The sequence below is a fragment of the Crinia signifera genome, chromosome 5, assembly GCF_055691185.1.
Source record: "Crinia signifera chromosome 5, ASM5569118v1, whole genome shotgun sequence".
Lineage (NCBI taxonomy): Eukaryota > Metazoa > Chordata > Amphibia > Anura > Myobatrachidae > Crinia > Crinia signifera.
In genome coordinates this window covers 257,509,007-257,534,852 of record NC_139221.1, presented here as the reverse complement: position 1 = coordinate 257,534,852, position 25,846 = coordinate 257,509,007, and the positions used below count along the sequence as shown (strand labels likewise).

The window sequence follows — 25,846 nt, the reverse complement described above, 5'->3', positions numbered from 1 at the left end:
TTTAATAACCTTGACTGGGGTAGTGTTGCACTTGATAAGTACCAGGATAGCGGGGATAGAGGCAGTGTCAGCAGCCGAGAGCAGTCTCGCACACTGCACGGAGACCAGCCTGGTGTGTGTGCACCACTGTGAGGAGGTAAGGGGGTTGTAAGCAGGGACACACCTGTAACGCCTGAGTCTGGTGGCAGAACAAGATTATCCTGGGGCAGTACTGCAAGAGCTTTGCGCTATATATAGTGTTTTTACTGGTATTACGAATGAGCAACCCGCCTCACCATACCCACACAATTAGTTGGGCCAGGTTGCATAAAGTTAATGTGTTTTGTACTTGAACCCAAAATTTCTGATCCCATCTCTGGGGTGCTGCAGTGCACCCCTACTGGGTAAAGATATGTGAAGGCTGGAGAGCACCCAAGAACAGAACCTCCAACATGACCATAAACTTGCTCTTGCAATTCTCTTTATAGAAGGGTTTTGTGTTAATCTTAAGTGACTACAATACTAAACTATGTGACCTGTCCAGTAGCCTAATGTTTTACCTGGTGAAAGGGTCAGGTGTATGCAGAAGGATGGCATGAAAAATCAGTCAGGTGGGATTGACGGGTGATGGAACACAGGGTATGTTAAGAGGAAAAAAGGGGGAAAAGGCAGACAAACAAAACTAAAGGGGAACGAAGTAAAGGAAATTAAGAACAAGCAGCAGAATAAAGTGGAAAAAAAAATCACAAACCATGGGGTAGGAAAGTGAAAATATTTAGTTGTGAAGTGTTTGTGGTTTACCTTCAAAAACAGAGGTTTAAAGTCTACAGTGACTCACATGTTACTCTATTCCCTTTTGTAAAAAAACACCTCCATTTCAGTGGCAATTAACTGTTTTCACCACAATTTGCATAATGCAAGTGACAGTTCTGCTGCAACCCAAAACATCCAATTAAATATGAGCTTTGGTGAGTATTAGTGTGGCTGAAGATAGACTAATGAAAGTAACTGCGGTTAGTGACTGCATATTTGGTTTCTTAACCATGTGATCAAGATATCTTCATGTGTCCAATGTTGAGATGTTTAACTTAAGGGGTTAAACGTTGGTAATAAAAATACATCTTTTAAAATTTCCCATGTTGGCCTACTCTAATTAGCCAAGTAGCTAGATGCCCAGGGGGATATACTTAAATAAGTTTCAGGAATTAATTATAGCAACATCAAATGAATTACTTTTAAAGAAGAAATGAAAAGCATTTTAACAGGTGCAGTTGTGCAGCTGTCCTTCATTAACATAAATGCATTTGGTGTCTACTTACCTTACAACATCTGGAAGTAAGTCTGGACACTGTTATATGCCTGAAAAGGGTTGGGGGGAGGGGGCATGTGCTGGGCACCCTAAGCAGTTGGACCACCCCCCTAATTACACCTCCCACTGTTTAGATGGCATAGCAACTAATCACCCATTTCCTTTACACAGCACAACTCCATCTAGTGACCAAATAGTGGATTTGCTGGGGGTGGGACATGTCTTTTGTTAGAGTTTTGGCCATTAAATAACGTAACTTACTCAAGATCTTGTGTTATTATATTGAGAACATTTTAACTCCTATGTACTCTACTTCTACATATGCACACTGATGTATTTTTATATTCCAATGGTCAAAACTATACTTCAGCTCATATCTGCAGACTCTGCAACTCCATTGGTTCTTACCATACCTCCTGTAACTGATGCAAACAGAGACATATTGGGGGGAATTTACTAAAAGAAATTTGTAAAAAAATAGGTGTATTTTTATCCAGAAATACACTTATTTTATTCATTTACTATCCCGAAAATACGGCAATTTGTATTCGTATTGATGTGCTATCAATACGAATACGAATTGCCGTATTTTCGGGATTGTAAATGTCAAAAATAAATGTATTTCTGGATACAAATACACTTATTTTTTACAAATTTCCTTTAGTAAATGTCCCCCATTATACCTGAGATTGCCATTTGAGCTGCTGAAATGAATGGATGCTTGTAGTGTGTGTGTGTGTGTGTGTGCGTGCATGCTTTTTTTGGGGATGGGCTAATTTGATTAGCATTTGTGCTCCTGTGTTCATTTTGTGTGACTAATATTAAATAAATATATTACAATACAGAATGCACTGCCAGACCACAAAGCCCTGTTTCTCTGCGCCAGGCTTAGCAGAGACTTATGAAAGTGACGGAACGGCCAATTTTAAGAGGAAACGTAGAAGTCACTAGGGTCTTGTCCACCTGGCCAATATAAATGGGGAATATTTACTTTCATTGTCTAAGATTCCAAGATGTTTCCACTTGTCATTCTGTATGTTGTGTAAAATATGTTTAAACCTGGGACTTGATTACATCAGAGAAAAGGCATTATTCAAATTGTGATTAGGGCTTTGCTTCGAGGCCTTTTTCTTTTTGTAAGCAGTGAGCCACAGGAGGTAATTTATGAAGTGTTCCATCATAATCGGTGCTAACTAATTGGCACAGGCATGTGCACTGATTTGTCCTATCCGTATGACTTGGCGCTGTGTGAGACACTGTAGGAAATAAGGAGTACTTTGTTCCGTGGCATTGGCAAGTGAAGGCGGCATGTAATGTTTCTGTGAAATAACTTAATCAGAAATACCCTTATTTTGCAATAAGTGTGTGTGTATTGCATAAAGGGGACTTTCACATTTTACAGCGATTTTATTGATTGTGTATTGCTGTGAATGGCAACTTTTGAGGCAACTACGTTTAGAACAGGTATGCCCAAACTGTGGCCCTCCAGCTGTTGTGAAACTACACATCCCACCATTATTTGGACATGCCTGGTTTAGAAGATGCGACATGGACTATTTTTGTTCTTATTCAAAAATAATAGAACTGTGGGTTGGCTTATTTTTTTTGCATCCATAGATCTCTGCTGGTATGCGGTTTGTAATCCTAGTGTATACTTGGCACTGTGTAAACCATTAGGAGTCTTTAGCCATATACTGGGCACTGCATCCTGTGGCTATCATTAACCCTTTGTGGAACGATCATGTTACAGGCGGGGTTTAAAAAATAAAGGTAGTAGCTGATTGGCTGGTTGTTTATCACTCTGCTTTATAACTTCTTGAAGCTTGATTCATCTGGCCCTTAAGGCCCCGTACACTATGCGATTTGGGCACGATCTCACCTGATTAGGAAGAATCTGGCCATGCAATCCAATGCATGGTCCCATTTCTTGTTCGCCTACTGCCCAGCTTCCTCTGCCCAGCTCCTTGGTCCCCTCGCTGGCATCCACTGCTCCCTGGGAGTTGCATTTGGTAAATTACACGCGATTTATCACATGCAAAACTTGGCACATGAAGTGCCTAATTGCATGTGATCCCTGCCGGGGAGCTGCCGGGACAATCAGGTCCGACATGTCCTTAGGACATGTCGGACTAATGTATGAATCTGTTTGAATTATGATTGATTCAAGGTAAATGTATATAATGCACACCTTTCATGGATGGTAAATAGCACCGTCTTAGGGGGATATTCTTTCTAAAAAACATCGCAAGTTATACCCCTTTCCCACCCAAAAGCCCCCCCCCCCCCCGGCATTTTTGAGTGCCGGGTCATTTTGCTGGGTGCAGCCTGGCCCAATTCACACCACCCCCATATTTCCAGGTTAAAGCTTATTAACCCTTGAATTTGCTGCAAAACCCGGATTTTTCTATGTTGTCAAAGGGTCAACATGGGTCTTAAATACCGGCTCACCGACCCTGGTCAAAAGCAGGGTTGGAATGCTGGGATTGTAGGCCTGTGTTGACCATTTTTCACCAAAGAAAAACCTGTGTTTTTCAGCAAATTTCCAGGTTAAAAAGCTTTAACCTGGTAATTTTGCTTCTGGTGCGAAAGGGGTATTCGTGATTGTTATCAGTGACACATTCTGTGAGCTATTTTGCATTACTGGTTAATGTCAGACTACTTTCAAGGCCAGCATTTTAAAATAGGCATGCATAATGGTTTTTATTCTCTTTATACCATTATATCAAGTGGTCATTTTTATTTATTTAGTTTCTTATATAGTGCAGTATATACCGTTGCGCTTTACAATTGGAATGTGACTTCATGCAAAAAATGTCAACCTGTTCATTGGCAATGAGATTCTGGTGTTTATATAATGAACCCATATGCTCTCTCTGCCACCCAGAAAGTCCATGTTTGAGAATATCTCACAGGTTACCTGATTAGTTCCTTCCTTTTTTAAATATTTTTTTTATACGCAACCACAACTTGATTGCATTAAAAGTTGCAAAGTTAGTTCTAATCAAGTGGCCGATTTCCAAAAATAAATGGTCTCTTTCGAGACCTATACAGTAAATAACCAGACTAAGGCGGTTATTCCATTAGGTTGGCAGTTTCCTCTCCCTCTGTCCATTGAGGGACTGGTACTTTATCGAATTGCCTTGCCACCTTTTACAACACCTTGATTCTATTTTTCTAGAGCAGTGGTTCCCAAAATTTATTGACCAGGGTGCTTTAAAATATCAGCATTTGTTCAAGGCACCCCTAGTCAAAAAGTTACTAATGGATAAATAAAGTAAATTGTGCTAAACTATCACCCCCTGGTTCAGTTATGTGGTGGGGGACATAGCTGTGATTCTAATTGTCCGGTTCAGTTACTGTATGTGGTGGGGGACGTAGCGGTGGTTCTATTTGTCCCGTTCAGTTATGTGGTGGCGGACATAGCTGTGGTTCTAATTGTCCATACATTTTATGATTGGCAGCCACCAGCACTAGTTTTGCCGATGACTTTGAGCATACTGTTTATAACTTGTTTTGGTTGTGGATCCCCAACCCGAGGCACACTTGCAAACATCCTGAGGCACCCCAGGGTGCCTAGGCACACAGTTTGGGGAACCACTGCTGTAAACCTGCACTTTAGTAACTGTATACCCCCAAGGGTGCAATTTAATATGAAAAAGGCCAACATGCCCAAGGTCAACGGGGTTAAAAGGTCAACATTTGGAAAATCGACTGTCAAAAGCGTCAGCTGTATTTTTTTTTTTTTTAGCCGACATGTTCCGACGGGCGTTATTTCCTGCCCTACCATCCACCAAAGCATGGAGAGAGCACAGCAGTGCACTTTTTCAGTGTCCGTGTCTACTGTGTCGATATTCGGGACAAAAAGCTTGAAAACCCCATGTCTACTTTTTGACTGCCGACCTTCCAAATGTCTACCTAATGCTTGTGTTGACCTTTAGTCCCTGTCGGCATTAGACATGTCGACCCTTTTTCATGTGTCGTCTTAAGGCCAGTCAACCTTCAGTGGTCGACCCAATGTATGTCAGCCTTAATAGTGTCGACCCATACCCCATTTTCCCTTGTTCTTCATAAAGGTGCACAGGACAATGGGCAGGGCTGCAGTACTATACAGTCTTGGTGATTTGTGCACGTTTGCATATTGTGACTACACACTGCCAAAGCATTGCCACATTAGCTGGATCTTAATCTGTTCCTTGGGCTGCAGCACTAGTGTGGCCATGACTATTGAAAAGTAATATTGGATTCTTTGCAACGGGTTAAATCCATTATTGGCTCAGTCGCTTAAAGATTTTCTGGTTGTGTTGACCAGGCATTAATTCCCAATACACACCCATCCTTACAGATGATAAATGAGGCCAAGTTACAGTGTAATCAATTAAAGCATCTGAGCCCACGCATTGTCTTTACATCATTCTGCATGACTAGCCCCTTTTATTTCTGTGTGACTATTAATGGAGAAATGATTGCTGGAGAATTTCCATGAATGAAAATCACATTCTCGAAATTGTCATTCAGAAGTAGAATAGGGAAATGAATACAATCCTATTTAGATTTGACAGTTCATTGTAAACTCCTGTACTGCCTATATTATGTCCCAGACTGTGACCACAGCAGTACAAGGATTTACCTCGCTGTGATTAGCACCGATAAGCTTGTCTGCTTTAGCAAAGCAACATTTGCACTATCCGGACAGCCAAAAGGAGGGGCAATCAGCCCACGCCTTAAAGATAATGTTTTTTTTATTATCATGTTTAGATCTGCTGTGCTATTTTTCATTAGAAGTGTCCTTTCTGAAATGCATGATTGACTTGGCCAAGGCTGCAGTTCTCAGCATCTCCCATTCTCTGACTCAATCTGCATCTGAGAGCCTAATTTCTGTTTGTAATCTGATTACTGGCTTTGGGTCCCTCCAGCTTCCCAGCACATTACTATGCTCTCGCTGTACACTCCAGGCTGACAGCTACAGTGCAGTATTAGGAAATTGCTCTCTTGTAGCTTGCCGGGTCGGGCCTGAAGCTGGGGGACAGTTAGGATCTTCTCTGCTCACTCTTTCAAACATTGAGGTGTCTGGCTTGAAACAATGTTCAGGAACCAATGGATTTCTACCTATTTGGGAAATGTCATTTGTCCTGAAGAACCAGGTTAGTTTCTGGAGTAATTAGCTAAAATGAATGTGTGTTTTTATTTTATTACGTTCATGGAAGGACAATAGGAGAATGTATTGTAGATGTCATTTGTTCCACCTTTAACTGTGTGCTCGATTAATCTGCTAATGAGCTTACATGGACTTTGCCTCATTACTGTTAAATATGTCATAACGCTTAATCCAGATTTATTGCATTTTCTGATTTCTAATGCATATTTCCAAATATTTCCAAGCTTTGATTTGTTTGCACAAACGGCAGAAATGAATGTTCCTGTAGTGCCAGCTGTGCACGTTCCGCTAGCGCCCAGCCTTGTACAGGGCATATTTGCAGCATTTAGTATTATGGTAGTGTTAGGAAGCTTCTTACTGCTGCTTATACACTTTGCAGCTGCTGCTTACAGCATCCAGTGCTCCCTTCTGGCATATAAAGGGGTTTATCTTGTGTGCATGGCTAAGTGAATGAAGGCACTTATTTTGCAATTACTAGATATTATGCCTTATATTTGGTTTTGCTTGGTCTTAGCTACTTCATAAGTCACCAACATATAACTACACTAGTAACAGGACAGCGGCGAACTGCCACAGAATGCCTTTTTTTCTTTGCCTTAATGAAAGGCTCAAATACTTAGTTTTTTGTGGCATAAGAAAATTGTTTGGTACTTGTGAAGTTTCACGGCGGCAGCTTACGCTACGTTTGTAGCTACGCTATTAGCGTAGCCCAACGGCTGCCTTACTTGTGTAGTTTCATGGCGGCAGCCTAAGCTACGTTATCAGCGTAGCCCAACGGCTTCCTTACTTGTGTAGTTTCATGGCGGCAGCCTAAGCTACGTTATCAGCGTAGCCCAACGGCTGCCTTACTTGTGTAGTTTCACGGCGGCAGCCTAAGCTACGTTTTCAGCATAGGCTGCCCCCACTATCCACAGCAGCCCGTAGCGTGTCGAGCGCAGCTATCCCCGCGAGGGGACGCGTTACGCATCCTCCCCACCTTTTCATACCCCCAGTATCCACGTCGGCGTGGAGTTGATTTTATATAGTGTGGTGAGCGCACCGAGCCCGAAGCATGGCGAGCGGACGCAGATTACCTTACATGTAATCCGCGTCCCCTCGCAGGGCTTGCTGCGCTTGCCACACTTTGGGCTCATATAAAAACAATTCCATGCCGACGTGGATACTGGTGGTATGAAAAGGTCGGGAGGACGCTCCTGCGTGTCAAACAGATGGAGCGCATCTCCGCCGGCGCTCCCATCCCTCTCTAACCAGATTCATTTGGGTGCCAGATGCCTCAGTCGGGTTTTTGACTGTCATTTTTTTTCGACATGGGAATCCTGACTGTTACAAGCCCAACAGACAGGATCCTGTCCTACCGGGCCTATTTTTCCTTGTGGGGGTCCACGATCCCTATAGAGGGTGTATAAAATAGGTGGCGAGCCTGCTATGGGCTTGAATGCGCTCGTCCACCCGGTCGTTTCTCACAGATCGGAATCAGGAGCCTGACAATCAGAATCCCGACTGTCGGTGGGTTATACCATACCTGTTTAATTTGGCTGACCTACTATATAAATGAAAGCCTGATGGCATATATAGTAAGTAATATGGAGGGGTATAGTTTATTGGATAGACAGCAACTAGGTCGACACAAGCATTAGATTAAAATGGGGAAGGTTGACTGTCAGCATGTCAACATGTGGCTTTCCTTTTTTACCCGAATGTCGACATGGACACTAAAAAAAGTGTGATCCGTCAACTTGCATGGCTCGCTACGCTCGCCACACTATTTTATTCACCCACCACTCCCTAGTGGATGGTAGGGCATGAAATACCGCCTGTCAGCTCCTAAAAGTGAAAATCCCCATGTCAACCTAATCCGTGTCTCGACCTTCATGTATGTCGACTCTAGTGGTGTAGACTTAATGCTTGTCAACCTAATGCTTGTAGACCTAGTGAACGTCTCCAATATGGACTTTGGTGCTGTCCAGCTCTTTTGTTCACAAGTTGGCAGGATAATGTATGTGTGCTGGGCTGTGTGCACCCTCTAGGTTCCCCTGCTGTACTAGCATTAGTGGTCAGGGATGGTGTTTGTGGGTAAAGCTTACCTGGAATATGGCTTCCCCAGTCTGTTACATGTCTGCAACAGGTGTCTGAGGAAGACCTGCGAAGCGTACGCCGGCCGACCCAGCCGCGCGCACGTTCTCAGAGCACTACTGCTGATATTGTATGTTTGTGTGTAATTGTAAATATCAGTCCTTTTTAGGACTCTAATGTACTAGCATTTAACGGCCAGCGCACCGCAGCCCGCATCGCAGCATTTGTCCCTACCACAGGGAGTGACTGCAGATAGCGATACGCTGCACGGCAAAACTAGTTAACCCCCTGTAACCACAGTGTGACCAGCTCCCACGGTCAGCGGCACAGGGAGGGACGGCCAGAGCACCGCAGCCCGCATCGCAGCACTTGTCCCTATCGAAGGGAGTGACTGCAGATAGCGGTAAAGCTGCATAAATTACACCAGGGCCTACCTACACTGATCATATCTGGACGCTCTTACTATGAGCGATACATGAAATAGGCACATTGCCATACTGTATCAAATCTGAACTAACAAGTACGACATTAGTAGCGAATATCTCTGCACCCTCTCAAGTTCCCTTGTGATATGAAAGTTGAGCTCTAACAAGCGCCAATAATACTAATACTTACTAGGGGTCACTACAAGGAACGGACTGCAGAACTTGATTACAATCCACACAAACCCAATCCAATAGATACCCTCCTCCATATGATCTGTTTGATAATAATATAAGAAGGAGTTAAATAAGAGTGTCCTATATATACTCTGATACAGGTAGTTGCTCTCTGAACTCGCACGTGCCTTTTAAAATCACACTGTTTTCACTTGTGTATATGTTTCATGTTGTATGTCATATTTCGCGTCTTTTTTAACTATAACCAATAAAAGGTATATTTTATGACTGTTTTTCTTATAAATGGTGCACCACCATACGTCAAATCTTCTCTCTCTTCCAATAAAGTCTTCTCCAATATTGTCCGTGGTAGCACACCCCTAGAAACATAGGAACAATTACCTATTCTTACAAGAGGGGGCCAACCTCATATGACTCCAATGCTCATCTCCCGTCCTGTGCAACAGACCCCCAACCCCTGACCTGTCTGTAAGAACCAACAAGCTGTGAGCTCTTTCCCCGATTAAAACAAATAACATAACTAATAAGTCGAAATACCTTATATCTTTGAAATATCTAAGTTATTGGAGTGGTTGTTATTTTTACTGGGTTATAAGGCATATGTAAGATGTGCAGCTACAATTTTTGAAGGACTACTAGAAATGTAAAATGTTCATATAGGAACCATAAAGTACATTATCTGACTTTGCACTGCCCAGAACTATTCAATTGCCCACTGCTGTTAACCATGATTAGGTGAGGTGCGAGCAGGAATCAGCTGTAACTAGTGCCACAGAATACTTTTGGGCTTCTGTGTGTGCTAACTGCATCGGAAGGTGTAATGGTTAGCATTACTGACTCACAGCACAAAATTAACCTAAAGGCCCCCATACACTAGGGCGGGGCTGCAGAACATGGCTGCTGGTGGGGGGCGCTGCTAAGGCAGTGTGCAGGGGACGTTGCAGGGGACAGTGACAGAGCCGGGCAGGGGGAGGCGGGAGCTGTCAGTGCTGGAAAAAAAAGCCCATACAATGAATGGCCAGCCTGTGATTGGCTAAGCGCTCTCAGCCAATTGCTGACTGGCTGAGAGAGCGCTCAGCCAATCACAGGCTGCCCATTCATTGTATGGGCTTTTTTTTCCCAGCGCTGACAGCTTTTCCTGCCCGGCTCTGTTACTGCCAACTCTGTGTCCCCCCGCAGCGCCTCCCTGTCTTACTAGCAGCGCCCCCCCCCCCCCCCCGCATTGACAGTTCCCTGCAGAGGTAGTGCAGGCGGGGACCGCAGGCGTCGCAGAGCAGAGACTGTTGGTGCCGTGGGAGAATAGAAAGAAACTTTATTCAAAAGACTGGGCGGCTGCTGATTGGCTGAGAGCTCAGCCAATCAGCGGCCGCCCGGTCTTTTGAATAGGATTTCTTCCTATTCTCCCGCCGCGCCGACGGTCTCTGCTCTGCGACGCCTGCGGTCCCCGCCTGCACTACCTCCGCCGGGAGCCGTCAATGCGCGGGGGAGGGGGGCGCTGCTAGTAAGACAGGGGGGCTGTATATAAAGATATATCGGATCTGAACATCGTGGGTGCTAAAAAGCACCCATGATGGCTCAGATTCCGATATATCTTATGTTCTGTAGGTCCGAAATCGGCCGAAAATCGCATAGTGTATGGGGGCCTTAAGAGTTAATGTGTGTACATGTGGCTAGGTAATATAGATTGTAAGCGCCACTGGGGCAGGGTCTGATGTGAATGTTCAAATATTCTGTTAAGCGCTGCGGAATATGTGTGCGCTATATAAGAAACTGTTAAATAAATGTAGTTTTTTTAATAACGTGTTAACGCATAATAAAAATATAATTTAAAAAATAAATTTAGTTCACTGGGATGAAGCATCTGTCATTAGTCTTGGTAAATTGCGTCTCCTAATGCCAGGCAATTGAACAGCTCTGACCTCATGCTGTCAGAAAATCCCCTTACTACAGAGGAGTTTTAGAGAGTAGGATTATCATTTTGGCTTGAGTATCCTTGCTTTTTAAAACTTAAATTCTTTACTCTTAAGTGGGTAGGCCCCAAAAGTTGTTCCCAAGTACTATTCAAAGCTCTTTGTCGGAAAGATGGCTGGGATGGGCTTGCCCCTCCTCTCAAGGCCCTGTAGTCACCACACCCCATGCAGACGTGATAGCTCTGCCCACAGAGTATGTTTTCACACTGTAAACGTAGGGCTGTGCATTTGGTCATTAAAGTGTCTGCACAGGTGGGACAGTGTTGGCTGACTTTTTATAATCTAGCAATTGTATGTTGTTGATTTTAGACTTAACTGTAAATTTCTAAAATGATGGCTGCTCAGTCAATTTAATGGTCCTTCACGGGTGTATGGGAGGGAATTATTCTAGCCAAGAAAAAGAGAAATATCCCCCCAGCACACTGAACGCGATGAGATTTGAATACTACATGATAATAGTAGTATATCTCCGTTTGCATGCATTTGCAAAGACATGATTAAGCTAGCAGACCGAGGCATATGTTTCTTAGGATACGGCCATTGGGTCAACATGGGTCTAGGTCGACACAAGCATAAGGTCGACATGGGGTTTACACTGTTTTTTTGAGAAGACATGTATCCACAGGCGGTATTTCATGCCCAACCATCCACTAGAGCGTGGTGGGAGAATAAAATAGTGCGCTGAGTGCAGCGAGGCACCGCGCCCAAAGCATAGCGTGCGAAGCGGTGCACTGGAAACTGTGTCCATATCGACATTCAGGTGAAAAACCCCATGTCGACCTTTTGAGTGTCGACCTAGACTCATGTCGACCAACTTGCTGTAGACTCCACAATCCCAACCCTATTTCTGATGGTCCATAACGTTACTGAATAACGCCCACTCTGGGTCATATAACCTCATATGGTTCTGCTACATTATAATAGTACATGCATGACTTTATCTAAATCGAAGTCCATTCACCTAGAGATGCTCCAAATGGCACTAAAAATGTTGATGCCTAATTGCCATTATTTTACTTTGTCTATTCACATAAAAGCGGGAGAGTAACTAAATGCAGTTGGACTAATTCAGACTTGATACCAGGAAAAAATTGTTCTCAAAATGGGAATAAACATGTGCACGAAAGAGTTAAGGTGCCAATACAATGGTGTGATTTGATGTGTTTTTACCCGACGATCTGACGGATCGGGACGAGAAAATAAGTGAAAAGTGGCCAAATCGCATGTATGTAAACTCTCATCCAATGTGTGGTCCTGTGCGCGTCGGACATCAGATGTGCTGCACATAAGCTAAAGATAAATGGCACCTGCAATGGACTGCATAAGATTTCCCCTGAACTCCCCCAACCGCTCCCTGGGAGTCCTTCTACGTGCAATAAATCACCTGTAAAATTGGCACACAAAGTACCAAATCAGATGTAAGCCCTCCTGTGGAGCTGCCGGGGAAGTTCAACGGAAGTATGGTCTGATGTGTACCTCAAACAAGTCTGACTAGTGTTTGTTTGGGTGGGGGTGTGTTCTAACGGAAATCTAATTTGAAGGGTAAAAATGAAACAGACACTATTTACCCTGCACAGAAACAAAATGGCTCGCTCAAATCAAACTCTCTGCATATGTTAAGTTTGCCCCACTTGCAGTACTGAATGATTTTGGTCTTTTTTGTGAACAAATTTGTCTAGCTGTCGGGTCTAAATTAGGCCCAATGATGCTACTGGTTTTAAGGAATTTGTGGGGATTCCCCTTAATATTCAGGCATGGCCAAACTATGGCTTTTCAGCTGTTGTAACTACAAGTCCCATCATGCCTTGCCACAGTTCAGCTATTAGGAAATGCTAAAACTATGGCAAGGCATGCTGGGATGTATAGTTTCACAACAGCTGGAGGGCCATAGTTTGGCCATGCCTGCCTTAAATGGAGATGGATTGATGTTTACTGGAGAAGGGAGGATTAGACAATATTTGTATTCAATATACAGACGGAGTAAATGTATGTGTTCTGTGGAAACACAAAGCAGTCATTACAATGAGCATGACATTTGCTTATGGACATAGAGATGTTTATCTTAAAGGGCCTTGTCTATAGACACACTGAACTATTGTTAATGATATTATTTAGTAATGTCACCTGGCCCCCCTGGTAAACTTGCAGTAGTTATCAATATAGTCAAAATTTGCATGTTTAGACAACAGAAGGTGCAACGTTAAAGATACAGTGCGTGCAAAATATATATTAGTCGTGCATATCCTTAATGATTTAGGGTATAGTCTTTTGAAACTTAATTAGACCTATTCATTCATAGTGCTGATTTTTTGTTGGTTGAAAAACATGTGGAATGACAAATCACTCGCCGATCCATGTACTTTAGTCACAATTGAATAGGCTTTTGGCTGTGAAAGGCAAAAAAAGATGGATGACTGTGTGACCATTACATGGTAAATAATGGTGAGACAGGACCACTCTCTTATGGTGGTTTTATATTGGCACACGTTCAAGCACTCTGACATTGTACTACTAGTAGTTAACTCGGGCAATTCCTTGCAAATTTTTTGCATGCAATTTCGTCTATGGGCCTTATTCTAGTTCACTCTTTCTGACAAAATCCTTCTTAGATGGACAAAACCATGTGCACTGCAGGTGGGGCAGATGTTACTTGTGCAGAGAGAATTAGATTTGGGTGGGGTTTTACTTCAAAGTGAGATCTATATTGCAGTGTAAAAATAAAGCAGCCAGTATTTACCCTGCACAGAAAAAAAAATAACTCACCCAAATCTAATTCTCTTTGCACATTTTACATTTGCCCCCCTGCAGTGCACGTGGTATTGTCCATCTAAGAAGGATTTTGTCAGAGTGAACTAGAATAAGGCCCTATGCTTCTTGATTAGACAATGATGGGAAATTTGTGTGAGATGCCAATATTTTGATGTGAATAAAGTATGAGGCCCACATCAACGGGACACAGCTGCATATTCTCAGCATTCCTCAGGTGAATGACATAATGACAGGTCACAATGTAAAGGCCCCCATACACTATACGATTTGGGCACGATTTCACCCGATTCGGATGAATCGGGCCATGAAATCGGGCCAAATCGCATGGTTTGACAGCCCCCCCAATCCGATGCGCGGTCCCGTGCGCATCGGATCGGAGTCGGCCAGTCGGACCGGCTGCACATAAGATTTCCTAAATCTTATGTGCAGCCAGTCGGACCGGCTGCACATAAGATTTCCTAAATCTTATGTGCAGCCTCCGGGCGGGGGACGCCAGAGTCAGGCAGGGGGAGAGCGGGCAGCGTCAGCGGTGACAGACGCTGGGGAGGGCGATGCTGGAGAGCTGGGCTGGGGACACAGGCAGCAGCGGGCGGGGGTGGACGCCGGTGAACGGAGCTGGCCGGGCGCAGCATGACCGGGGACGGGGAGAACGCTGCAAGAAAAAAAAAAACCATTACAAATGAATTGGAAGCCAGTGATTGGCTGAGAGAGCTCTCTCAGCCAATCAGCAATTGGCTGAGAGAGCTCTCAGCCAATCACTGGCTTTCAATTCATTTGTAATGTTTTTTTTTTTTCTTGCAGCGTTCTCCCCGTCCCCGGTCATGCTGCGCCCGGCCAGCTCCGTTCACCGGCGTCCACCCCCGCCCGCTGCTGCCTGTGTCCCCAGCCCGGCTCTCCAGCGCCCCCCCACCGCCCGCTGCCTATTTGACAGCTACAATGCACGGCTCCCCCCCTGTTGCTCCCCAGTGTCCCTCACCCCGCTCTCCCCCTGCAGCTCCCCGGGAGTTTTATATGATAAATCGCATGGCGATTTATCATATGCACAACTTGGCACATCAAGTGCCTTATCATGATGGAAACCTCCCGGGGAGCTGCCGGGGAAATCGGGTCCGACTTGTCCCTAGGACAAGTCGGGCTAATGTATGGGGGGCCTAAGAGATTAATCATTTTAACTGTTCCAAATGTCTGTCTTGTCTAGAAAAACCGGTGGTGGTGACCTAAATTGCTAATAGACCAAATATAGTGAAAGTGCTTATTATGCTAATTAGCAATGTATTCTCAATGTAATTGCTGCAAAATAATTTGTGTAAAGTAACACATTTAAGTGACATATTTTAAGACAAATCGCAGATTAAATTGAGTGGCTAAACTTTGACCGGTGTATATGGACACAAACGTCCGTATTCAATTAATATGTCACTTTCGATCTCCGGTCTATTCTGTTGGGTGCCCACTAGTGGCTTCTGGTAAAAAACCTGCGAATCCAGCTCATTGTCTCTTTCCTTCTATGGGTCAATATAAATAGCTGTGTCTGTGCACTTTATGCCCCATGATGACTAAGGTCTCCTTGGCTGCTGAGTAGTTACCAGCAAATAATAGCCGAATGTCTCAGACAACACAGCTGGAGCCCAGCTGAGTGGATATTAAGCTTATTTAAGCCTAACTGAAATATTAAAAACCTTAATATTGCCTCAAGGGACATTTTAGTTTAGAAAATTATGAAATTTTGCTACACCGAGCAAAGCCTTTTGTAAAGACTATCCCCCACCCCCCATGAATATAGACTTTGTTGATATTTGTTTTTGTTCAAATGAAAACATTTAATTATCAGAACAGATAATTCTTGTTCCGTTCATGAACTGAACCCCAGTATTACCCCTTTCAGACCGCACTTTTTACCCGTTATTTTGCAGTTTTTTTTAGAGTTTTAAAAAGGTAATTTGTGCAGTCTGAAAGGTGCAGAGTGAATTTACCGGTTCTATTGAAATGGTATTTCTAAACGGTAATGAAGCAGGGTCCTACCAGTTTCAGACCCGTTTTTTTTTGGGGGGTTTTATCCACGGTTTTCTATGGGTTAAAACGGATTCAGTGTTGTGAAGGAACAAAAACTGCACTGAAATACCATTTTCAAAGACATGCGGTGTGAAAGGGGTTTTAGCTGGCAGACCCGTTTTTAGAAAAGTTTTAAAATACCTGGTCAAAGCCAGTTTTGCGGTCTGAAAGCAGCATATGTTTGCAGTTTTAAAATTTGAAGAATACCATTTTTTCAGACTTTGGGCCAGATGTAGCAAGCTTCAAAAAGTGGAGAGTGATAAACATCCAGCCAATTAGCTCCTAACTGCCATGTTACAGGCTGGGTTTGAAAAATGACAGGTAGGAGCTGGTAGTTAATCACTCTACTTTATCACTTTTTAAAGCTTGATACATCTGGCCCCCTAATTGATTGCAGTTATTTTTCCCTTCCTCATCCATTATACAGCTGAAGGAAACTACATACAGTCATACACATATATGGTTTAACCGATCAATAACTGTATTATTATTATAATAACAGTATTATTAAATGCCTTTAGCAGTATGAATACTTACGTAAGAAGTATTTTGTGGGGGGGCATAGCCTGCTTAATTATAGCTTTGAGGTTTGTTGCCTAATCAAAAGTTTTATTGATAATGCCTGTGGCTACTGAGAGCGCATCGAACACATTATTTGAAAAAATGGGTCACACAGACTATCAGGAAATGGAGTGCGAGGGACTAGATTATCCTAGAATGTATCCTATGTATCCTACATTCAGTTACGTACAATATTAACAGAAGCATAGATCATTAAAGCTCAGCCATTTCCTATACGGCCTGTGTAAGCTAAATTAACATGTAGACAATTTAAGCAGTGTAACCTATCAAATATCCGGTGATGAGAGACTTGTACTAAAAAATTTCTAGAACTTTCATCTGCATAGCCCCTGCTTACTAATGTCTTGCCAGCTGTAGACAACATGTAAAATCTGCGGAAGTAATACAAATTTTTTTTTCATGATTTCTGGTTGTTTGCTTCCGCATTCAACAGGAAGTGCGGCTACACGTTGGTCGCGGCGGGAACGCGCGTCCCACGTGACTTCCATCCCACAGGTATATAAGCCGGGCCTGGGCAGCCACAGATATGGTTTCTGTTCCTGCACCATGCTGATCTGCTAAACCCAATTGAACATTAAGCTAGGCTTGTTACCACTAAATGTAAGTGTTACTTTCATTGTTTACTGCGTATATTTGTGCTGTACTGTGCATATACTGAATTGTGGTATGCATCTTGTTGTACAAATTGCAGGCTCCTTGATAAAGGTCTGGATATAGGACCGAAACGTCGGGGCTCTTTTTTGTTCTGGTAGCATACTCTGATGTCACCGTTGGAAATAAAGACTCATTATTGATTTTATCAAATTGATTCTTCTTTGATAAGTGGCGAGTGCGCATATCTCAAACGAGAGAACTGGTCTATATATATATATATATATATATATATATATATATATATATATATATATATATATATATATATATATATATATAATATCTTTTATATTTATTATGATGTGTGTAAGGGTCTGTAATGAATCTGCAATAAGCATAATCTGTAAAACCAATGGGAAAATCTACTATTTTTAAGAATGTTCTGTAGCTCACTAGTATGTTAATCATGTTAAAGTCTTTACTTGCACTCTTCCTATTTCTGTATGAAAGCTTCATGTTTGCAGGCACCTAGAAATCTCCCATGCCTAAAATTGGCCATGCATCACAATGCTTTCAGGCCCAAATGCACGATTTAGATCGGTTGTGAGGTGTTTAGGTATGATGCGCGGTCTCATGGGTCCTGATGTCGATGATCAAACCATGTCTGCTGCACACATGATCTGAAGATGCGGCTTACAACCAGTATGCTGGGAGTTGTAGATCTTCTGATAGATCTTATGGGAAATTACACAAATACGATCTATACTGTGTCTGGGAAGCTGCCGGGGAAACCATGACATGGTCAGGATTGGATGCTAGTAGTTCTGATGTATGGCTGTCTATAGTTTCTAACAGCATAATTTCCTGTGGATCTGAATTCTGTGTAACTTTATTTTTTTTTTTCTCTCTTGTCTTCCTTAAGGTTTTAACAGAGAAGGGCCATTCCAACCTAGAACTTCACAACTTCGAAATAGAAAAACACCAAGGTAAGGTACAACACAAATGGGTATATTCAATTGATGTTTGATCCATTCCGACAAAAGAATGGATCCGGCATGGGCTATTCAATGTAGGGGGCAAGTCTGAATGTCTGATTTGGCTGCTGATGATGCTCACCCGGCAGGCTCATGGCCCGGGTGAGTGCAGTGGCAGGAGCTGCCCGGGAGGCAGCCTGGAGCCATGTGGGCTGCTCTCATCCAGCCCGGCAGTGGGGCAGGAGGCGTCAGGTGGGTGCAGGTGGTAGTGGAAGGGAGGACAGAGCTTTGTGAGCTGCTGCTTACCTGGTGCTGTCTTCCTTGCCTCAATCTGACATCTTTTCATGTCTGATTGAGATTGCCGGAAACTTGGTCAAAACTTGTCTGATTTCTGTCAAAAGCAGGTGGCTATTCCACCAATCCACCTGGATTCTGGCAGGTCAGAACATTCTGACCTGTCGGGGGAAAAACAGCATTAAACAGGTCTGATCCCCTTCAGACCTATTCTAGTCGAAAACTGACGTCTTTTCGACAAGACGGCAGTTTCGACACCAATTGAATATATAACAGTCTTACTGATTAGTAAATACTGATTATGACACTACTTGAACTGCTGCTGTAAAGGTCCCACACACACTGGGTGATTATGCCCAGTGTGTGTGGTGCACGATGATGGGGGGAAATTGCAGGGCTGAAAAATGCTCAGTACATACACACTGAGCGGTTTTCCCCTTGCCCAGCCATTTTCCCTGGGGGTGGACGGCTTTCTGTAGCAGGACGCTATGGAAAGCTGTCCACTACTTGGACATCTACTGGTAATACCAGCATATGAACGGCCGCCGACAGCGAAGATGCGGGAGCAGGCAGCAGTTCATCACTGCCCCGTACACACTGGGCGGCTTTCATGCTGAAGTCGCTCAGACGAGAAAACTGAGTGGCTTTCATATGACAGTCACCCAGTGTGTACAGGGCTTTATTCTCACAAGCGATCACATGACTGGGGCTTGTAATCATAGCTAAAGTGCTCTTTTTCAGACTATTGGGTCCTCGTCCACCTCCGGATTGTAAGCTCTAATGAACCAGAACATTACTGCAACAAATAATGCAAAGCATTACTTTTCTCATACATTTGATTTGCTAGTGACTATTAGCAAACTGTACATGCGTTGCACATGCCAGCGGCCTCTTTGCAGAGTACGGTGTTATTCTGAGGCGTGTATGATTTATTTACAGTTTCTTATATATCGCAGCATATTCCGTTGCGATAGACTACCTTTTTGCATCCTTCATGGCGTAGCTGATAATGTTGATAGTGGTAGATGGAAAAACGTTGGGTACTTTTTCTTACTACGGCCACAATCGCGGGCATCGTGTACCTTAAAGTTAAGGTACACGATGCCCGCGATGGACCCGATTTCCTTTGAAATCAGGTCCATTTAGCCGTCAAAGGCTAAATCGCGGGCATCTAGTCGGTCGCGCCCATTAACATTGCCCCAGACGCGACCGACGCGATGCCCGCGATTTCCCCATAGGCTTCAATGTTAAAATAATTTTTAACATGGAAATCGGGAGCATCGCGTCGGTTTTGTGCCATTATAATGGCACAAGATGAGATGGACTTGATTAAGTCCATCTCACATAGGAAACAATGTGAAATGGGCCACGCTCGCCACGCTTCGGGTTCACGTCAATCGTGGGGTGGCGTTGAGGGTGTCAAATTGGGGGTGTAGGGAATATTTTACATTTAATCTAATGTAAAATCGGGTCCCAGGGACCCTATTCACATTTGATTCCATTAAAAAATCGCGTCGGTCGCATCACATGCGATTTAGTTGCATGCGATGCGACCGACGCGGTTTTTCCGACACGACCACTCCTAGCTAGGAAACCAGTACCAAACGTTGGGATATGAGGCTATACACTGCATCTAACAGAATACAGGACACAAGTCAGACACCCTTATTCTATCCCAGATTTATAATTGAAGACACAAATGTAATTTGTTTTAGTCTCAGTTGTTTGAATGATGTCTAGTGTCAAAATCCAGCCTTGTTACGGAATATATGCTAAATATGCCGATTTATTACTCATGGGAGGTTATAGGGAACATTTTTTTAATACGTTTAAAGCATGTAATACCCCATTCACACTTGCAAAAATATCCTGGGTTTTTGCACATGAACGCGCATCAACCCAGGATTTAGCTCAGTGTGAAAGAATATCCTGCGATGAACATCCCGGGATTTCTACCCAGGTCCTGACCTGGGTAGATTCCGGAATCGACCTGGAATGCGGTCAGTGTGAATGGTCCTGTACCCATTCACACCCTTGGTACACGGGACTTTAAAAAAGCTGCTGATTGGAGCTTTCTTGGGCTCTTTCAGAGCCCTGCAGTCCATTTCTAATGACATGCATATGTATTTGCAGGGATTTCCCGGGGTCAGTGAGACTGGGGCTGTCCCGGGTCGATCCCAGGTCTGAGTGCAGTGTGAAAGGGTACATTCCCGGGTAGAGTCCCGGGAACACATTCCCGGGGATGACCCGGCTCTGCGAGTGTGAAAGGGGTATAATAGGTTGGAGGTACATCATCAATAGTGTACATGAGGTGCACTATTGGACCAGTGATTAATATGCAGTGACAATGTATGATACAGCACCACCTACTGTTACTACTGTACCTTATTTTGCTTTGGAATATAAAATACTGTGGGGGGGATGCTCTAACATCCGTGCCCCCTATAGCCGGCTACCGCATACATAATTATCGCATATGCTGTAACAAATGCGATAATTATGGCAAAGGACAGATCTTGCATTAAGAGCTGCCCTTTGTGATGCAACCTGCGATATGTGAGCAGGCCCCCCGGCGGCTTTACCCATCCTCCTGCCCGGCAGCCCCCTGCTCAGATGGCTGAAGGGACTGCCGGACTCCGCCTCCACCCAGAAGAGGTGCAGGGAGGAGGTAGTCACTGGAGGCTACCCCGGACACAGGTGAGGGGGGGGGGGGGGGTGGTGGTGTGGGATGCGTTAAGAAGCTCATAGGCTTTTATGGGGTATCACCCACAGTGGGAACCCAGCATGTGGATTTTCCTGCATCCCAAAATGCAGTAAAAACCCTGGTAACAGGGTTTTTACTGCATTTTTTTAGTAGTGCGTCCCGTGCAGAATCTGGTTACTATGAACAACATCATCTCCATTTTTAGAAGCCTTAGTAAATTTAACTCAGGTAACTTACCGTAGCAATTTACTGTACCTGCACATCCTACTATCTGTCCATGGAAGCTTAAATTCAGGAGTTGTGTGTTTTCTCATTTTCCTGAGTAATAAATTTGGCCAACTTTATTTAATATAGGTTTCTCCTTTAGAAGCAGATTGTTTCATTTGGATGCTTACATGCTACTGTAATGCATTCCACATGCATTTTGTGGCATTGTAATATTTTACTTCTATAAGCTTTTTTAGATCAACCAATGGTTGTTTTTTTGGGGGGCAATCCTAATGGATGACCCAGTAAAGTCCCGCTTCGGCCATAAACGCACAGATTCTGTGAAAGCTAGGTGTTTTTGCAAAGCCACAGCCCCATTTTCGCTACTTAATTCTTTATAAGGATAGCCTTATGTCTGTCTGCTTGTCATTGAGGATAAAGTAAGCTTACCTTGCATGATGAGATGTCCTATCAACAGATTAAGGTTTGAACTGACAGTTCTAATACTTGCAATGACTTCTTTTCCAAGCTGTTTTACACTTAAAATTCTGTCGGATATAGGCCACTCACAGAGGTACAAAATCACAGCCTGTCTGCAATTTCTCTCTTGAAATTTTACCAGGTAACATTTAAGGTGAGTACACACTGGGTGTTTTTGCTCAGCGTGTATGGTGAGCGATGATGGAGAAAATCGCTGGGCTGGAATTTGCTCCGTGCATACACACTAAGCATTTTTTGTCTGTCTAAGCGATTTTCTATGGAAAGCTGTCCACCTCGTCACCCATCTGCTGGTGATACCAGCAGATGAACGGTGGCGGCCAGCGGTGATGCGAGAGTGCACAGCAGAGCTCATTGCCGGGGGCCATACACACTGGACGGCAACTCAAATGGCAACTGGGTACTTGTGACTTCTGGGCGCCCGATTTTCTTCATCGCACCTAAAAATCGCGTCGCATCGCACACAATCAGATTGCATGCGATGCGATTTGCCGCGATTTGACGCGATTTTAATATGTGAAGGCACCCAGATGCCGGTTTCATATGTGAAATGGCCCCCCAGACCCCATTTTTAATTGTATACCCACCCTGATGGCTAAATGCCCCCCATTGTTAACGCCACCCCACTATCAACGCCAACCCGAAGCGTGGCGAGCAGCGGCGGTACGCGTCCTCCGACCTTTTCATACCCCCACTATCCACGTCGGCGTGGAGTTGATTTTATATAGTGTGGCGAGCGGACACGGATACCTGTGAAGCCCTCGAGGGGACACGTATAGCTGTGAAGGTATCCACGTCCCCTCGCGGGGCTCGCCACACTATATAAAATCGACTCCACGCCGATGTGGATAGTGGGGGTATGAAAAGGTCGGAGGACGCGTACCGCCGCCCCTCGCTGCGCTCGCCACGCTTCGGGTTGGCGTTGATAGTGGGGTGGCTTTAACAATGGGGGTCATTTAGCCATCAGGGTGGGTATACAATTAAAAATGGGGTCTGGAGGGCCATTTAACATATGAAACAGGCATCTGGGTGCCTGTACATATTAAAATCGCATCAAATCGCATCACATGCAATACAATAGCATACAATGCAACGCGATTTTCTCTTCAAGGGAAATCGCATGCTTAGGGTACTGGCATACAATTTCAACATCGGGCGCCCAGATAAGTCACAAGTACCGGCAACTGAGCTGCTTTCAGCTCAAAATCGCCCAGCGTGTATGAGCTTTAAGATTTACGTCACACTAGGATGTCATATCAGCAGTTATAGCTCATACGTGACATTTCTATACCAAGTGATGACTTGTTTTATTACGCCAAGTGACATGACAAAAGTCTGATCAGGTTATAAGCCAGACATAAACGCATGGAAATCACAGCCTGCATACTTTTTTATCTATCTGTTGTATCTATACATATATTTCTATCCATCTAACCTAATTCTCAATATTTAGGCCCAATAAGCATACTTTTTAACTGTGAGAAGTTGTTATGTTATTAGCCTCTATGTATATGGTGCCATAATGCAGCCCATACACGCTGCTTTATGGGCGTGCTTTCCGTGCTGTACTAGCACGGATCAAATCGCATTGCATGTGCACACGTTGTGCATGCAATGCGATGCGATTTGATGAGAACTAGGTACAAAACGTATGTGCAAGCACATACTTTTTGTACTGTGCGATGAGGTGCGCGGGAGCGCGCACCTCAAAGCACACATCGAGTCAGCTCTCATAGCAGCGTGTATGGGCTGCTTTAGAAACCCACAGTGTACAATTAGAGTACATAAACGAATAAGAAAAAAAACTGAAACTGTAACTGAAGGGGTGTACACACGGAGGGATTTGTTACAATCGAAGATAGTTTAATTAAGAAATAATGGGGCAGATGTATTAAGCCTGGAGAAGAGATAAACTGGAGATAAAGTGAAAGGAGATAAAGCACCAGGCAATGAACTGTGGGGTAGATTTATTATAGCGGCGCTGAAAGCAACACTTCCTGCTTCGCCTTAGTAGCGAGGCAAAGCAGGAGGGGAGAGCGACAAGATCTACTAAGATCTTGCCACCGAAGCGGGGGAGCGCTAACTCCCCCCTCCGGCGATGCCTCCTCCAGCTGACAGCGCGTCAGTTAACACTGACGCGCTGTCAGCTTCACCCCGGCCGTCTGGACTGCGCATGTGCGGGATCTCGCTACTCACGCGAGATCCCCAGCGCAGCTCAAAGCCAGCAGCAGGGACAGTGCTGTCCCTGCTGTGGGCATAGGGCATCGCCACCTGCAGCTGTCGAAATCGATAGCATCAGGTGGTGGAACGGTCAGTGATGCTGCTGACCATTCATAAATTAGGCAGGAGGCAGGTGCGCACTACGAAATATCGTAGCTGCGCTATACCTGTTGAGCGGGTGTCATAGATCAGGGGAAGCGCTATCCCCTGCCATAAGGCACGGGGATAGCGCATATTCCCCTGATCGCCTAATAATAAATCTACCCCTGTGTTTGAAAATGATAGTTGGGAGTTAATTGGCTGCTGTTTTTTCTCCTTTTACATCCTCTCCGCTTTTCTGCTGTTTATCTCTACTCCAGGCTTAATACATCTTCCCCAAATGCACAAGAGGGCCCCGCTCATGAAAAATTAAGGGTCATACACATGGAGAGATTTTGTGCTCTCTTTTTCTAAGCAATCTGACTAGATTGCTTAAAAAGTAAGCACATATCTCTCTGTGTATGTCCCGAGCGATTACCATGCACGAGCCCGCACATCGCGATCGCCTGCTAACTTACATTCGAAAGGGTCATACACACGTAGAGATGTGTGCTAAGCAATTTTGCTAAGCTATTTAGGGTAGGCGATTTCCTGGTGTCCAGATCTCGCATGGGGAGCACATACACATGCAGTGTTTTTGCTTAAGCAAAAAAGGTCAGGGTAGTGGTTCAGAATGAGAGATTGCAATCAGTATCTCTCATTCTGTACACACAGAGAGATTTGCAGTCACTTTCTAAACAATTCGACTATATTTTGACTGCATGCACTGACTTAGTTAGCTGGAGGTATTTCATCGCTCAGAGCATACACACAGAGATCTGTGCTGACTTTCTAAGCAATCTAGTCAGATTGCTTAGAAAATGGCACACAATCGCTCCGTGTGTATGCCCCTTAAACTAGGCATCTCCAAACTATGGCCCTCCAGCTGTTGTGAAACTACAAGTCCCATCATGTCTTTCCCCAGTTTTGCTATTAGGGAATATGAAAACTATGGCAAGGCATTCTTGGATGTGTAGTTTCACAACAGCTGCAGGGCCACAGTTTGGACATGCCTGTTTCTAAGCAGATACTGCTGATAACTGACAGTTCTAAACCAGTGACTTTGATAACAAAGCTGCATTGGACTGTTTATCCTGATCATATGTTTTCTTATCACGTTTATGTAACAATAAGCTTACTTTCCAGCTTGTAATGTCAATAGCCAGCTGATAGCTTCATTTTTCATATGTGAAACCTTATCGTTTTCGTGGAATACACTGTAACCTAGCATTTCATATGCAGATATAGCTGCAATCGCACAGAATATAGACATTCAACATATCCTTTTAATCTGCAGAAGCTGCTTTGTGTTGATTGCTACGTTTTGTGGATAAGACTCATTTAAATGGAAATAGTTGCACAAAAGGCTGCCCGGAGTCAGTCTGAGCTTACACGTAAGGCGACTAGATGTACGTGGATACAACAGAAACTATCCATATTATCTCTATCCATCTAATATAATTCTCATAGCCTTTAGATCAAATAAGCATACTTTAAACTGAGATGTAATATTAACATATACAGCTGATATATGTAAACCAGTGACTTTGCTAATAAAGCTGTATGACCACAGAAATGCTGTTTATCTATTTCTGGGGAAATGAGTGTTCTGAGTGATGCTAGATCGCTCAGCGCTGCACAGTGATGTGGTGCTGATCGATCTGTCAGATTTATTTAGCATGCTGGATATAAATCACCAGGGTGATTGCGACACCCAGGCCGCACATTGCTATCGCTATGCCCATAGACACAGGGCTGTGTAGGGGCA

At 44.0% G+C, this 25,846-nt stretch overlaps 1 protein-coding gene across 16 annotated transcripts in view; it reads left to right on the top strand.

Annotated features, from left to right (window-relative positions):
• Window positions 1-25,846, top strand: part of SVIL (supervillin) — a 195,523-nt gene that overhangs the window by 58,958 nt on the left and 110,719 nt on the right. For 15 of the 16 annotated variants that reach the window (XM_083188888.1, XM_083188884.1, XM_083188882.1 and 12 more), the window contains exon 2: window positions 18,026-18,089. In XM_083188888.1, the coding sequence (XP_083045014.1) occupies window positions 18,026-18,089 (64 nt within the window). Of the gene's footprint in view, window positions 1-6,287; window positions 6,430-18,025; window positions 18,090-25,846 lie in introns of those variants that run through there. The other variant, XM_083188886.1, reaches the window with a different exon arrangement.